Here is a 13,882-nt window from a genome sequence, read left to right on the forward strand (position 1 = left end):
TGGACACCTTGAGCACCATGTGGAAAATCCAGATTGTGGAATATTCTACAAAGTGACTGCCCTTTATCTCTTGAAAAGTCATTGGGTGAGTGGGTGTAGGGAGGTGGGAAGGACTGCTCTCGATTACAGAGACTGGAGATAAATACCGTGCATGCAACTGGGTTGGATCTTTTTAAAAGGGAGACAAGCTATAAAAGACATTTGGAAAAATCTGAATTTTTTTAGGTGAGCTAAGATATCCTATACTTTTGTACTTTGCTACTCAAAGTGTGGCAAATGAAGACATAGCATTGGCATCACTGGAGAAGTGTTAGAAAAGCTGAATCTCAGCTGCCTCCTCTGACAGAATCGGAACGTGAACTGTAACAAGCTCTCCCAGTGATTCATAGGCACATTAGGTTTGAGAAACGCTGATTTTGGATGTGCATGCTGAGGTCTTTGGAGGTGAAACGTCATGATATATGTAACTTACTATAAAATGTTTCAGCAGGAAAAAATAGAGGGGGGAGAAAGAAGGGTGGAATAGAAAAGTAAATATGGTAAAATATTAACAGTTGTTGAATCTAGGTGTGGCATATAGATTATTCATTATATTCTTTCAACATTGCTGGAAGGTTGATTGTTGCATAATAAAAACTTGGGAGAGGGTGGCTGGTTAGCTCAGTTGGTTAGAGCGTGGTGTTAGTAACACCAAGGTTGCCGGTTCGATCCCCGCGTGGGCCACTGTGAGCTGTGCCCTCCTGAAAAAGAAAGAAAAAAAGCTTATTAAAATAAAAACTTGGGAGAGTGAAGATATTGTTAGCATTTTGCTGAACTTGACCAAATTCTTTTCCCAGGAAACATGTTTATAAAGGCTAAGCAATATTTTTTTAATAGTGGAAGTCTTCTAAGAGGCCCATAATGATTTATTCCTGAAGCTCTAATCTATGTATTATGATCATATAAGGTTTTTGTTTCTTCTGTTATTTGTAATACCTATTTAAAAAACAACCTTTAAAACGGAAGTTTTGAATTAAGGACTACTGTATAACACAGCTACATGTAATGGTTTTTATTTCAGAGCCTGTTAAACAAAAATGAGTGGCACTTTCTATGAGGTGTTAACAAACTTTGTCTATGTCAGCTCCATAATTAGCAGCAATAACTAACATTCGTTGAACACTTACCATGTGCTGGGTGTTGTGCTAAGTACTGAGGAAAGATTAGAGAGCAAGATAAATATGGTTCCTGCCCTTAAGTCATAGTTCACAATCTAGTAGATGGAAACAACATTTTTTTGTTTGCTTTGTCTTAATTAGCCTTTACATGTTATTTATGTCTTATTTTACTTAATTAACATTTAACACTATATAAAAACTTTAGAAGACTTTTGTGTAAGAGCTTACTTATATTAGTACATACAAACTGTGTAGGACAATCTTTTGACAAAGCTAAATAGTTTGGTGCATATTTTAAACAAGAATTATATTTTAATATTACAATTTATATCACATATAGGTGGCATTATAATAGAATAGCCTTTTAAAAAAAAGTCTAAACACTAATCATGCATTATTTTTGGCTTTAGGTGGTTACCCTAACAGCTAACGATAAGACAAGTGTTTCCTTCTCCTCCCTCCGGGGACAAGGTGTAATTTATAATGTCATTGTTTGGGACCCATTTCTAAATACATCTGCTGCTTATGTTCCTGTTCACACATACGCTTGCAGCTTTGAGGCAATGGAGGGTAATTGTTCTTCACTTGGTGAGTATGTGGATTTAAACTTGCAGATTTTTCTTTGGCTTTGCAGATCTATACCAACTAACACAGAACTTAAAACTATTAAATTATTTTGTCAAGTCTTCATTCATTCATTCATTCATTCATTCATTCTACCATTCAACAAGTGCCTTTTAAGCCCCAACATTATTTCGCTCTCTGTTCTCAGCACTGAAATACAGCAGTGAACAAAACAGACAAAATGCCTGCCCTCTTAGAGCTTATATTTTAGTGAGGGAGACGAGACAGACAAGATAAATTTGTAACATGTAATACATGAGAACGTAATGAGCCCTCAGAGCAAAAATGAAGTAGGAAAGGGAGATAACAAGTGGTGGTCAGAAGAATCTGAGATAGCATGACCAGGGAAGTCCTTGCTAGGAAAGACGCAAGGTGAGGCAGGGAGCCTTATGTCTGGCGGTACCTGCTAGGCAGAGGGAACAGCCAGTGTGGAGGCCCTCAGCTGGGAGCTTACTGGTGTGTTTGAAGAATTGCAGTGAGAACAGTGTCTAGAACAGACTGAGGGGGCAAAAGGTTGCAGGGGCAGGCAACTCATGGACGGCCTTGTAGGTCATAGTATGGGCTTTAGCTTTGATCGGGAGTGAAATGGAAAGGCATTGGAGGGTTTGAGCAAATAGTGCCATGACTGCACTCATGTTTTTAAAAACTTTTATTTATTTTAAGTGTGTTTTTCCAGGACCCAGCAGCTCCAAGTCAAGTAGTTGTTTCAATCTAGTAGTGGAGGGTGCAGCTCACAGTGGCCCATGTGGGGATTGAACCTGCAACCTTGTTGTTAAGAGCACCGCTCTAACCAGCTGAGCTAACTGGCTGCCCCTGCACTCATATTTTAATGGGATCACTCTGGCTGCTTTTTTGAGAAAAGTCAGGGGCAAGAGCAGAAACAGAGAGATTGATTAGCAAGCCATTGTAATCCAGGTGAGAGATGACGGTAGTTTAGATAGAATTGTGGCAGTAGAGGTGTGGCAAGGTGTGTGTGTATGTGTGTGTGTGTGTGTGTGTGTGTTTTACTTTGAAACAGTTTCACAGAAAATATGTAAAACTGGTACACAGAATTCCTGCATAATCTTTACCCAGATTCCTCAAATGCTAGTCAACGTATTATGCTGTTTGCTTTTTATTCTCTTCATAGCTATATGTAACATTCTTCTATAAAGAAGACTCTTCTCTCATCAACTGGGGAAGAATTACAGTTTCTTCTTAAAAAAGGCAGGGTAGGTCCGGCCTGGTGGCCCAGGTGGTTAGAGCTCCATGCTCCTAACTCCGAAGGCTGCCGGTTCGATTTCCACATGGGCCAGTGGTCTCTCAACCACAAGGTTGCCAGTTTGATTCCTCGAGTCCCTCAAGGGATGGTGGGCAGCACCACCTGCAACTAAGATTGAACACGGCACCTTGAGCTGAGCTGCTGCTGAGCTCCTGGATGGTTCAGTTGGTTGGAGCGCGTCCTCTGAACCACAAGGTTGCTAGTTTGACTCCCGCAAGGGATGGTGGGCTGCGCCCCCTGCAACTAGCAATGGCAACTGGACCTGGAGCTGAGCTGCGCCCTCCACAACTAAGACTGAAAGGACAACAAACGACTTGGAAAAAAGTCCTGGAAGTACACACTATTCCCCAATAAAAGTCCTGTTCCCCTTCCCCAATAAAATCTTTAAAAAAAAAAAAAAAGGCAGGGTAAATTCCTTCCCTTTATCAATTTTCAACCACTGTCTGAAATAAGCAGCAGAATGTGGCATGTCTTTCATTTCCTCTTTCTTTTGGTCTCTTCATTCTCAGAAAAGCTGATATGTAGGTATATATTACTCCCTGAAAATTCTGGTCTTCTATCCTGTGTTTCTTATTTAAATATAGGTCTTCATGGTATCTCCATCTGAGCACTTTTAAGTATTTTGTTTTGATTGGTGGTGGGTTTGCAATGTTTTTCATTTGAGTTTGTATAGGTATTTTGTTTTTGGTTTTAGTGTAGGGATTTCATTCTTGGGTTTATCTCAAAGGAGTCGTGATGGTGGTGAATTTAGTGTGCATGTTTTATTCTTCAGTAGCCCTGTCTTTCAAATCATGGTTTTGTGTTTAAGCTTGTGCCTATTGAGATCATAAGATTTGGATTTTTTGGTTTCATGAAGCGTACAGTGCTTTATTGTTTGTTGTAACGCTACATTTTTTCCCAAAGCAATATGTATAATTGATAAGATTGGTAGTAATTTGTTCATGTGTGCTTACAGTGCAACACATGTTCTTTTATTTTAATGTGAGTTTGGTTACAAGTTTTTTGTTATGGAAAACTTCAGTTAACCTCCATATATCATGGACATTATCTTGTGTTAGCTATACACCCACCTGTGTCTGCCCCCCACCGTTCTTTATTACTGAATTCTTTTAGAACAAATGCCTCATCATTTTGCTCACAAAATTTCAGTATTTGTATCTTAAAGATAAGTGCTGTTTTTTAAAAAATATAGCCACATTATCATTAACCCAAGTTTCAGTTTAAAATACTGAAGATAATTCCTTAGTGGCATCAAATTAACAGGCAATGTTTACAGTCTTCCCAGTTGCTTTTCACAGTTTTATTTGTTTGTTTGAATCAGGTTTAAGATGCGATCTGAATATTGTATTTAGTTGATGTATCTTTTAAATCTCTTTTAATCCATTTCTTCTTCCCCCCTCCTTTTTTTCTTACAGTTTATTTGTGAAGAAACAGAAAGCACTCTCTCATTCCGCCTTTCCCACTTCCTCCCCACCCTCTTCCCCAAGAATATGTTACATATCTCCATCAGGAATCATATATTTTTTGATTTCTCTTTTTGTTATACCAGCATCCATGCCGACATAGAAAAGTTAATTGTGGGTGGCAGGGATATTTTTAAAATAAATTATACATGTATGGAATAAATTACCTATCAGTTGACTTGCTTTTTTAGTGAAGCTTTATTAATTAAATACGAAGTATCAAATTGGATATATTATGCACTCAATTTTTATTATTTTTAGGAAGAGTATCTACCAAAGTGTTTTTCACTCTTTTTGCCCTACTTGGTCTCTTCATTTGTTTCTTCGGACACAGATTCTGGAAAACAGGTATTACGTCTGATATAGTTGGTATTTACACGCCTTGTGATCTTTTTTCTTAAATGTTGCAGGGGAATTTATGACCTGTGAGGAGAGAAAACAACTGCTTATCTGCACTACCTTCATAGATTTGTGGCTAGGTTCTTTTAGTAGAGATTGTACTGAGTTGCTCTGCATTTTTACTTTTTTCTTGTTAATGGAGTACACCCTCTTATTAAGAGGGGAATAACATTTGATTGTTCAGCAACCGCTTCAATTGCTAGATTGGCTAGCTGTCTAAAGATAACAGGTTAGAAATCAGGATGTCAGTGTAAAAATATGTATGGATTTTGGTGGTGATGATCATCATGGTTTCGGATAAATCATGTTGCAGGGCTCCGTGTACAGTGAGATTGAAGTACGTGTTCCGTCCTGGCAGGTTCAGACAGCACTCGGAACCCCACAGTCCTCAGTGAAACCAGTGCAGGGAGTAGAATATAAATCATACTCACTAAAATGATTTGAATTCTTTGGGTTGCTTTTTAAGTAACTGACGTTTACAATTACTAAAAAAAAGGAAAAATCCTTATTTAATTCATTCACAAGGAGTGAGTGTAACAGCATCAGGGGGAGAGTAAACAGAATCCTGATTTCATAAAACTCTTTAAACTTGCTTTATTGTTTGAAGTAGCAACTCCTTTCCCTCCATTACTATACTTTTTTCTTGTTTTGAGAAGAGACTATTGTGAAGACTATTTAATTCCTCAAAGTGTAGAGTGATTCTGTAACAAAGAATTTAATTGCTAAGCTATATGCAAGGTTCCAAAGAAATTACTAGGTATTTTAATGGATGATGACAATGGTTGATTGTTCATCCTAAATAAGAAAGGATGAATTAGAAGAAGATACAAAAGTCACATTTTGCTTTGGAATATTTTCTTCTTTTTTCACCTTTCAAGTTTTATTTTTGCTCATGTAACAAGTTGAAATTTAGTGTATAATTTCAGATCAGACACAGTGACAAAAATACTACTGTTGTTTTAAGAAGGAAGTATAAGTATATTTAAATGAGCTATGAAAGTAACAATGAACAACTTAGCAATTGAAGTTGACCCTGTTTATATAAGAAAATATATCCTATAATTCTTTAATATTGTACCCATTTAATAGTAATATTTACTCCCAGTGACTCTTCTAAATTTATATATACTCCAATGAGTTGTAAGTTTCTCCTGCCTTTTAGATAATTATTTCTTATCTGAATGCCCTAATGTGTAAGCATGTTTTGAGATGAGATATTTAAATTGCACTGTAAAATTAATACCTAACCATAACTTATTATTTTTCTCTCCTGGTGGTTTGCTACTAGAATTATTCTTCATAGGCTTTATCTTCATGGGATTCTTCTTTTACATATTGATTTCAAGACTGACACTTATTAACTACGATGGTAAGTAAAAATAATATAGTTTAATTGGGTGTTCAAAAAGGAATATGCTGTGTTTCTACTCTACCTTTTCTTCTACAGTTTGACCAGTATTGTGTGTGATGTCCTATTATGTATGTAAAATAATGGGCCACTTATGCTCGAAACATCTTTTCTTTTTTAAACTACTCATTCAGACCTTTCTTTTCCAAGTTTTTAATCTGCGTTGAAAATGACTTGGTACTCGGAAGTGAAGGGCCATATTGATTATAAACCTGTGTTCCAGCAATGTGGTATATTGAAATATGAGATTTAAAACAATCAAAACGTTAAGATTTTCTTTACCGTAAAAAAACACAGCTCCTCCTTCCTTGTCACGTTTAACAGAATGCTTGTCACCCACCCGCCTTCTTCCTCAGCCCCAATTTATAGGTTGTGCCAAGCCACGCCTGTGACTGTACTGGGAGGTTTAGCTCTCTGGCTGGTTTCCATGCGTCAGACTGTTCCCCTCCCTAGAGGCAGCCTGTGCAGGTTTCATGGCACCACTGAAGAGTCCACCAACCTTCTGTTGGTGCTTGACCAACAGACAGGCTAAGGACGGCTTTGGCAGTGGTGTCCTGTGTTTAAAGCATGCAGTCGGGAAAGCTGCCTCTGGCCAAACAGTTCGTCTCCCTTGTGCAGTTCGTCTGATTCTGACAGCCGTCGCTGGAAGCGTCGGTGGGCTTTTCCTGGTAGCTGCTTGGTGGCGATTTGGAATCCTCATGCTCTGTATGCTGTGCGTTGGACTAGTGCTGGGCTTCCTCGTCTCGTCAGTGACTTTCTTCACTCCACTGGGTAAGAAATGTGTAACTGATGTTTGTGTGTTCAGTTCATTGTTTGAAAGATCTTATTTGGGCTCTCTAGGTGCAAATACTGCCTCATCAGGGATTTGGGGCCTTCTCGGGTAGAGTTCTGGAGATTTGTATTTGATGATGTGACACTTTTAGGAAGGCCAACACAAATAAGAATCCTTGTTTCCTCAAAGGCACCCTGTACTAGAGGACCTCTAGTATGTCTTTAGAGGTAACTTTGTACCTATTTGTTGTGATGAGGGGTGTGTGTGTGTGTGTGTGTGTGTGTGTGTGTGTGTGTTTCTGTTAGAATTAATGGAGGTAAAGGGGATTCTTAACATATGGCAAAACAGTGGTTTTTGTTCTTTCATTTTTTCAAACCCTGGAACTCTTTCTTCAAATGAATCTTAAGCAGAAACCCACTATCCCACAGATAAATTTGGTGCTGCTCTGATAGCAGCTGAGTTGAGGGGCCTGGTACTTTGTTCCCAGTCTTTTCTTGTACCCCTAAGCTCCTCTCCCACCCTTTGCCACACCTCGAGTGTCCCAAGGTACCTACTTGTAGTCATCCTAGGGCTATAGCACAGGGATGGTTCTGGGGACTTTTTCTTCAAGTAATTCAATTTCTATCAATATTTAAAACCTGGCTAACTATTAAGTTAACTTTCTTTGCAGTTGTGCAATAACTCACGTTTCCTAATTGTTGTCAAAAATTCAAAAGAAGCCGAAGTACTCTATTAAGGCTATTCTTGTGATAATGTTTGGTTCTTATATTACAGATTAAAGTTGATGGGAATGTTAAATGTAAGTATACCTGTATCTTGAGGCTATCAGCTCTTGAGAACTCAGGGTATAACGGAGTGCAGTTGCCTTGCTAAAGATTTTTTTTTTAAGACCAGAAAGAATTGACAACCTGTGTGTTTTCTGACCATTCACACCCATTGTTCTGATTTTAGCAAACCTATAGCCAAGTTCATTCCCACAGCACCCCCTGCAGGTAGCTTTTTATCTACCTGCAAAGTAGTGTTGTTTAGACTTGGCTAAATGACAAATTTACAGGGATGTTTGTTGAAAGTGCAGGTATAGGGCCGGTTCTAAATGTGCTAAATCAAATACTAAATGCCTTCCCCCACCCCCGCTTTTGTTAATGCTTGGATCGTAGAGGGATGATGGGTTAGAATTCTTAGTAGTTAATATGCTGTTGGTGGGTAGAAATAGCATAAATTTTGAAGTCAGGAGGAAAACATAAAACCTATGATCAAAAACTATGGTGAATGTTTAAATTAAAAAAAAAAATTATTACAGTAAAAGACACATTGCCACTAATCCCCCTCAGAATACTCCTCACTTCGAACATACTTATCCCATCGTTCTTACCACTTTCTAAAGCAGTTCTGGAAGTCCTCTTTCGTGAGTGTCTTTAGTTGCACTGTCACCGCTGCCTCGATGTCCTGAATTGATTCAAAACGTTTTCCTTTCGTGGTCATTTTGACTTTGAGGAAGAGCCAGAAGTCACACAGTGCGAGATCCGGTGAATAAGGTGGATGAGAACACACCATATGTTTTTATTTGACAAAAATTTGCAGTATACCAGAAGTGATGTGTGACACTGAGCCTTTCTGTTGTGATCAAGCAATACGGTGAATGCTGCTGCTGAATGCCATCCAATGGAAAGACATGGACTACATTTCAATACAGGAAACCATGCATTGAACCCTAATAACAAACAGTGTGTGTGGTGCAGTCAGTCAGGTGTGAGCAACAGTTGAGAGAAGGTGTGTTTTAAAGTGTGCTATAAATCATCCTCCATCATGACAATGCTTTGGGTCACACATTGCTTCTGGTATACGTCACTTTCTGTCAAATAAAACATTATGGTGTGTCCTAATCCACCTTATTCACCGGATCTGCCACCATGTGACTTCTGGCTCTTCCCCGAAGTCAAAATGATTCAGGACATCGAGGCAGCCACGACAGCACAACTAAAGACACTCACGAAAGAGGACTTCCAGAACTGCTTCAGAAAGTGGCAAGAACGATGTGATAAGTGTGTTCGAAGTGAGGGGGAGTACTTTGAGGGGGGTTAATGGCAATGTGTCTTTTACTGTAATAAATTTTTTGTTAATTTAAAACCTTCACCATGTGTTTTGATCACACCTTATATATTTTTTGCAGGTTAGTATAATTAAATTAGAAAATATGATCCATAAATTCACCTCATTGCAGCATGTTACAATTTACTTTCTGAGAATACGGGTTCCAAGGTCAGGTCCTCTCACTGCAGAACTCCCACTCTGCCAGGAGTGGGTCTCAAGATATAGGGCCACCTCCAGTTGGACTGAATTATGGTGCCAGTGTCAGTATTAAATAACTGTCAGGCTTATAATTCTTGCCATTTCAACTTAATTTATAAATGGTAGTTCTAATGTATTCATCCTGGGTTAACCCAAGGTGTGCTGCAGTTTGGAGAAAGTTTTGTAGGAGCCGATTAGTGGTCAGCTCCTATCTTTCTGATAGATTAGGAAATCAAGTCTTGCAGTATGCAGTGGCTGAGCAGGAAATGCATTGATGGCAAAAATCTGTTGAATGGATGTTGCTGCTTATATTGGGTGGGAGTTCATATGGTTAACTCTGAATGCCATTTACTTGTATTTTTTACTTTGCAGTACAAAATCATGGAATCATAAAAATTAGAGCTAGAATGGATGATTTGGAGCTTGGAGATGAAGTGGTTCAATCTTCTCGTTTTATGGGTTAGGAAACTGAGGCCCAGCGTCACAACTAGTGAATGGAAGAGCTTGGACTAGTCCAGCCTCTTCCAAATTATCCTGGTAATAAATGCAGAGCCTTTACCTTCCTGATTTTCCTCCCACCCTTTGACCTTCTAGGACACATCCTTCAAAGGTGACCTCATTGACACTTAAATGGATACAATCAGACTTCATTTCTAATTGTCACCATATTCCCGGGTGTTAACGTTAAACCTTTGATGAATGTCCATGTTCAGATGTTGAGAAAATGAAATTTAACTTGTTGAACCTGTTGTTTACTCTTGATTTCTGTTTGCTTTTTCAGGAAACCTAACAGTATTTCGTAATGATGGTGTGTTCTGGGTGACCTTCTCTTGTATAGCGATTCTCATCCCAGTAGTTTTCATGGGCTGCCTAAGAATGGTAAGTGTTTCACCAAAAGGCAGATTTATTCATTATGTTGTCCTGGACCTTCATTTGTTCACTTACAGCATCATTTTGCATGTTTTATTCACTAGGGAGAGCTTTATGATAACCTGTATGATGGTTGATTTTAAATTGCCATGTTACTATGAAAGCAAGAGAAGTTGTAATTATGATTACCATACAGTGTTTCCTTAATCAAGTGGAGTAGGTTATCACTGTTAATATGCATTTAACTGTGGGAGCAGAGAAGGTACGGCTCACTATAATGCAACAACCTGATGGATCATTAGTTGTCTCTCCAGAAAAATGGTTCATCTAATTAAACTTTATACTGTTGAAATTCTTAACACAGGGAAGATATTTTTTATATAAGGTAAACTGTGTTTTAAGAATTCACTGGGTGTCGAAGATTATTTTCAGTTTATCTTTTCAGGTAACCTTTATTCAGCTCTAATACTTCGTCCCTTTTCATGTTCCTCGAGGGAATGGAAGTGACTCCCTGTGATTGAAGCCAGTGATGAGAGTTAGAAACTATTCTTGTTCTGCCATAGGTGAAGCCTAATCTTTCCCACTTTTCCACAGCTGAACATAGTTACTTGTGGATTCATTGGCTCCTATTCGGTGGTCTTGGCCATTGACAGTTACTTGTACACAAGCCTTTCTTACATCACTTTGAATGTACTCAAGAGAGCACTCAACACTCATTTCCGCAGCGCTTTCACAAATGTGCCTTTTCAAACCAATGGTAAGATTCTAAATCCAACATTAAGAGTGATAGTCAATTAGGAATATTAGACCACCTGTGCTCACAAGAGCTCTTGGTAACTAGATGGAAAGAAGGTTCACTGGTTGGAAAAAAAGTTAATCTCATACAAGGAGGAAACTTAGACCATACAAATGTTATTAGAGTCCTCTGTTAATGATGACTTATGCCAGATGGAAAGAATTGAAATTTGTAAGGTAGTTGAAGTTTATACTTCTAAAAATCTACTAAATGAACTTTGTTAAGAAATTTCTAAACCAGGATTACTTAGGTTTACCTGGTCAATTCCCAGTAATATAGACAGTTCCTATTTTCAAATGTAGTAAGACTGTAGCTTCCTCATTCATTCCTTGGTTTGCAAGTGAAGAAATGATATGTTTGGACAAACTCACCAGAAAGTCTAATATTAGTAAGAAAGGATGACACAGATTTAGGCTCTGAAAGGTTACATGTTAGATATGTGTTAGGTTTTAAAATACAAAAGTTCAAACTGCTTTTCCCCCATTTTTTTAGACTTTATTATCCTGGCAGTATGGGGGATGCTGGCTGTCAGTGGAATTACGTTACAAATTCGGAGTGAACGAGGGCGACCATCTTTTCCTCCCCACCCATACAAGTTATGGAAACGAGAGAGGGAGCGCAGAGTCACGAACATTCTGGATCCTAGCTACCACATCCCTCCATTGCGAGAGAGGCTCTACGGCCGATTAACCCAGATTAGAGAGCTCTTCCAGAAGGAGCAGCCAGCTGGAGAGCGAACACCCCTGCTTCTCTAAATGCCAAAGGGCTCAGTCAGTGTTATCTTGAAGTACAAGTTGGGCAGTGCCTCAGCTTTGGTGTTTCTGTCCAGCCTGCTTCACCAGTCTCCAGTGCAAGTCTAATAAGAAAACAGGCTTCGGTATCTGAGCTTCGTATGATATTGTGGTGTCCTTATTGATATGGGGTAAGGATATGCCAAGGAGGTTGTGATCATTCTAAGTGATAGTGAGAAAGATGACCAAAAAGCTGGTGGTGGGAGGTTATTTTCTGTTTCTGAAATATTTAACTATTACCTTTTGGTTTATATGGTCAACTTGTTCCATTATATAGATACACAAAAAAATAAAAATAAAAAACAAACAAACCTGATTCTCCTGCAAAGCTCTGGTGTTTCTTTTTATAACTATTTAAACAATTCTCTCACCTCAGTCTGTCTAAACCTGGGGGGTGGGGGTTGGGGGCACAGTGGGTGGTTGAAGTGTTAGACTGAATCTATATTTGCCATTGTTTGGAGGTTTAGGGATTTCATACTGGGCCTTTGCACTTCAGAGTACGAAAGATGGAAAACTACCTGATATTCTTACTAAAAGCAGTCTGATGACTTGGTTGCATCGTTTGCATTAGTATACATTATCAAAAGGCACCCTTTCGCTTATTTTCAATTGTGATAAAATACACATTTACTGTATTAAGCATTTTAACTGTACAGTTCAGTAGATACCCTTTGTTTTTGCCTTTTATTGCTTAAAATGGTAATTTAAATAGCTAAGTTACTTTAGTTACTTGAAAATAGGTCAATTTTTATAGATAATAGGACTTTTATATGTATGATTTATTTATATTCTAAATAATGGCTTGGTTTTTTTCTTTCAAGGTCCTTTAGTTTTGACTAATCTCTAATTTAAACTGCATTAGATGACACATGAAAATGGTTTTTTTAGGATACAAATGGCTCCTACTTAATCTATAGTCCCATTAATAAGGTAACCTTTTAAAAATTTGCATTTTGTAGTTCTTTCTGCCTGCTACATTAGTTATTAGCTGTAAAGTACATTTTCAAAAGATTTTTCTTCTATATGAAGCCTTGTACCATCTGTGTTTTAAAGTGAGGGAGCCAGAAACTATTCAGGTGGTTAATGGATCTGCTTTTTAAATTAGGACCTTGGAATCTCTAGAGAATCCCTTCAGTTTTGCTCGTTTTTCCACCACCAGAAAGTACCTGGATGCCCTGGGCTGTATCCTACGCCTCATGGCCTTTTCTCTTAACTGTCAGAGCCTCTGCCACCAGCTTGGCCTTGGACTTGAAGCTGGTGACTCTGACAGGCCGGAGTGACAGGGTGGTGGTAGGTGTTGTGTGCACATTTGTGACTTAACCACTACTGAAATGATGCTGCTTTTGAGTTTTTCAAAGTATAATAGATTTTTGGAATTTCAGGTAACTGGAAAACTTTCAACTTTTGCTTTTAAAAGTGTTTTGGAAAGGCTTAAACAAAATGAAAAATATAAAACTAATCATTTTGCTTTGAAAAATTATACACAGGTGTTCATTTACTATTCTGTAATCCTCACTGTTTATATAACTGCTGTAACCCTTAAAGAAAAAAAAGTTTTTACAATTCACTGTCAGGATTCTGGCTTCTGCCCTACATACATTGTAACAACGTTATATGGAATGTTTGTGAGTTATTTTCTATACCATCAAAATGTCCTGCCAATGAAGAATGTAAAGAGAACACTTTTTTAGAGAATACAAATTGTTTAAATATTTTTATGATAATTTGTGAGTAATAAAAAGCCAGTTTGTATAATTTTTTAAATAAATACCTATTTTGAAAAAAATGCTAAAAGTCTCATTATTATAAAATTCTTTACCAGCTATATTTGTACCATAGCAACAAGACACGAGAGGAGAGTTTCATAACCACAAAAATAAAATTATTTAATCAGGACAAACAATTATTTTTAAAAATCAGTTTAAGCATAAATGAAATAATAGGAAACGAAGGAAATCTGAGGCAAACTGATGTCTTTACTGGATTAATTTGTGTTGATGTCATTAGCACTTCAAGTGTGTCAAAATTGAAGAAAAGTAGTAGTATTAATAT

General features: G+C 37.9%; 1 protein-coding gene across 1 annotated transcript in view; it reads left to right on the plus strand.

Annotated features, from left to right (window-relative positions):
* The window catches only part of TM7SF3 (transmembrane 7 superfamily member 3), a 28,355-nt gene extending 16,209 nt beyond the window's left edge, over positions 1-12,146 (plus strand). The window contains exons 6-12 of the mRNA XM_019737508.2: positions 1,568-1,745; positions 4,767-4,853; positions 6,193-6,273; positions 6,931-7,083; positions 10,155-10,252; positions 10,838-11,000; positions 11,532-12,146. Of these exons, the coding sequence (XP_019593067.2) occupies positions 1,568-1,745; positions 4,767-4,853; positions 6,193-6,273; positions 6,931-7,083; positions 10,155-10,252; positions 10,838-11,000; positions 11,532-11,794 (1,023 nt within the window). The 3' untranslated portion in view covers positions 11,795-12,146. The remainder of the gene's footprint in view (positions 1-1,567; positions 1,746-4,766; positions 4,854-6,192; positions 6,274-6,930; positions 7,084-10,154; positions 10,253-10,837; positions 11,001-11,531) is intronic.
* The last annotated feature ends 1,736 nt before the right edge of the window (positions 12,147-13,882 follow it).

This window comes from Rhinolophus sinicus, linkage group LG02, assembly GCF_036562045.2.
Source record: "Rhinolophus sinicus isolate RSC01 linkage group LG02, ASM3656204v1, whole genome shotgun sequence".
NCBI classification, from domain to species: Eukaryota; Metazoa; Chordata; class Mammalia; order Chiroptera; family Rhinolophidae; genus Rhinolophus; species Rhinolophus sinicus.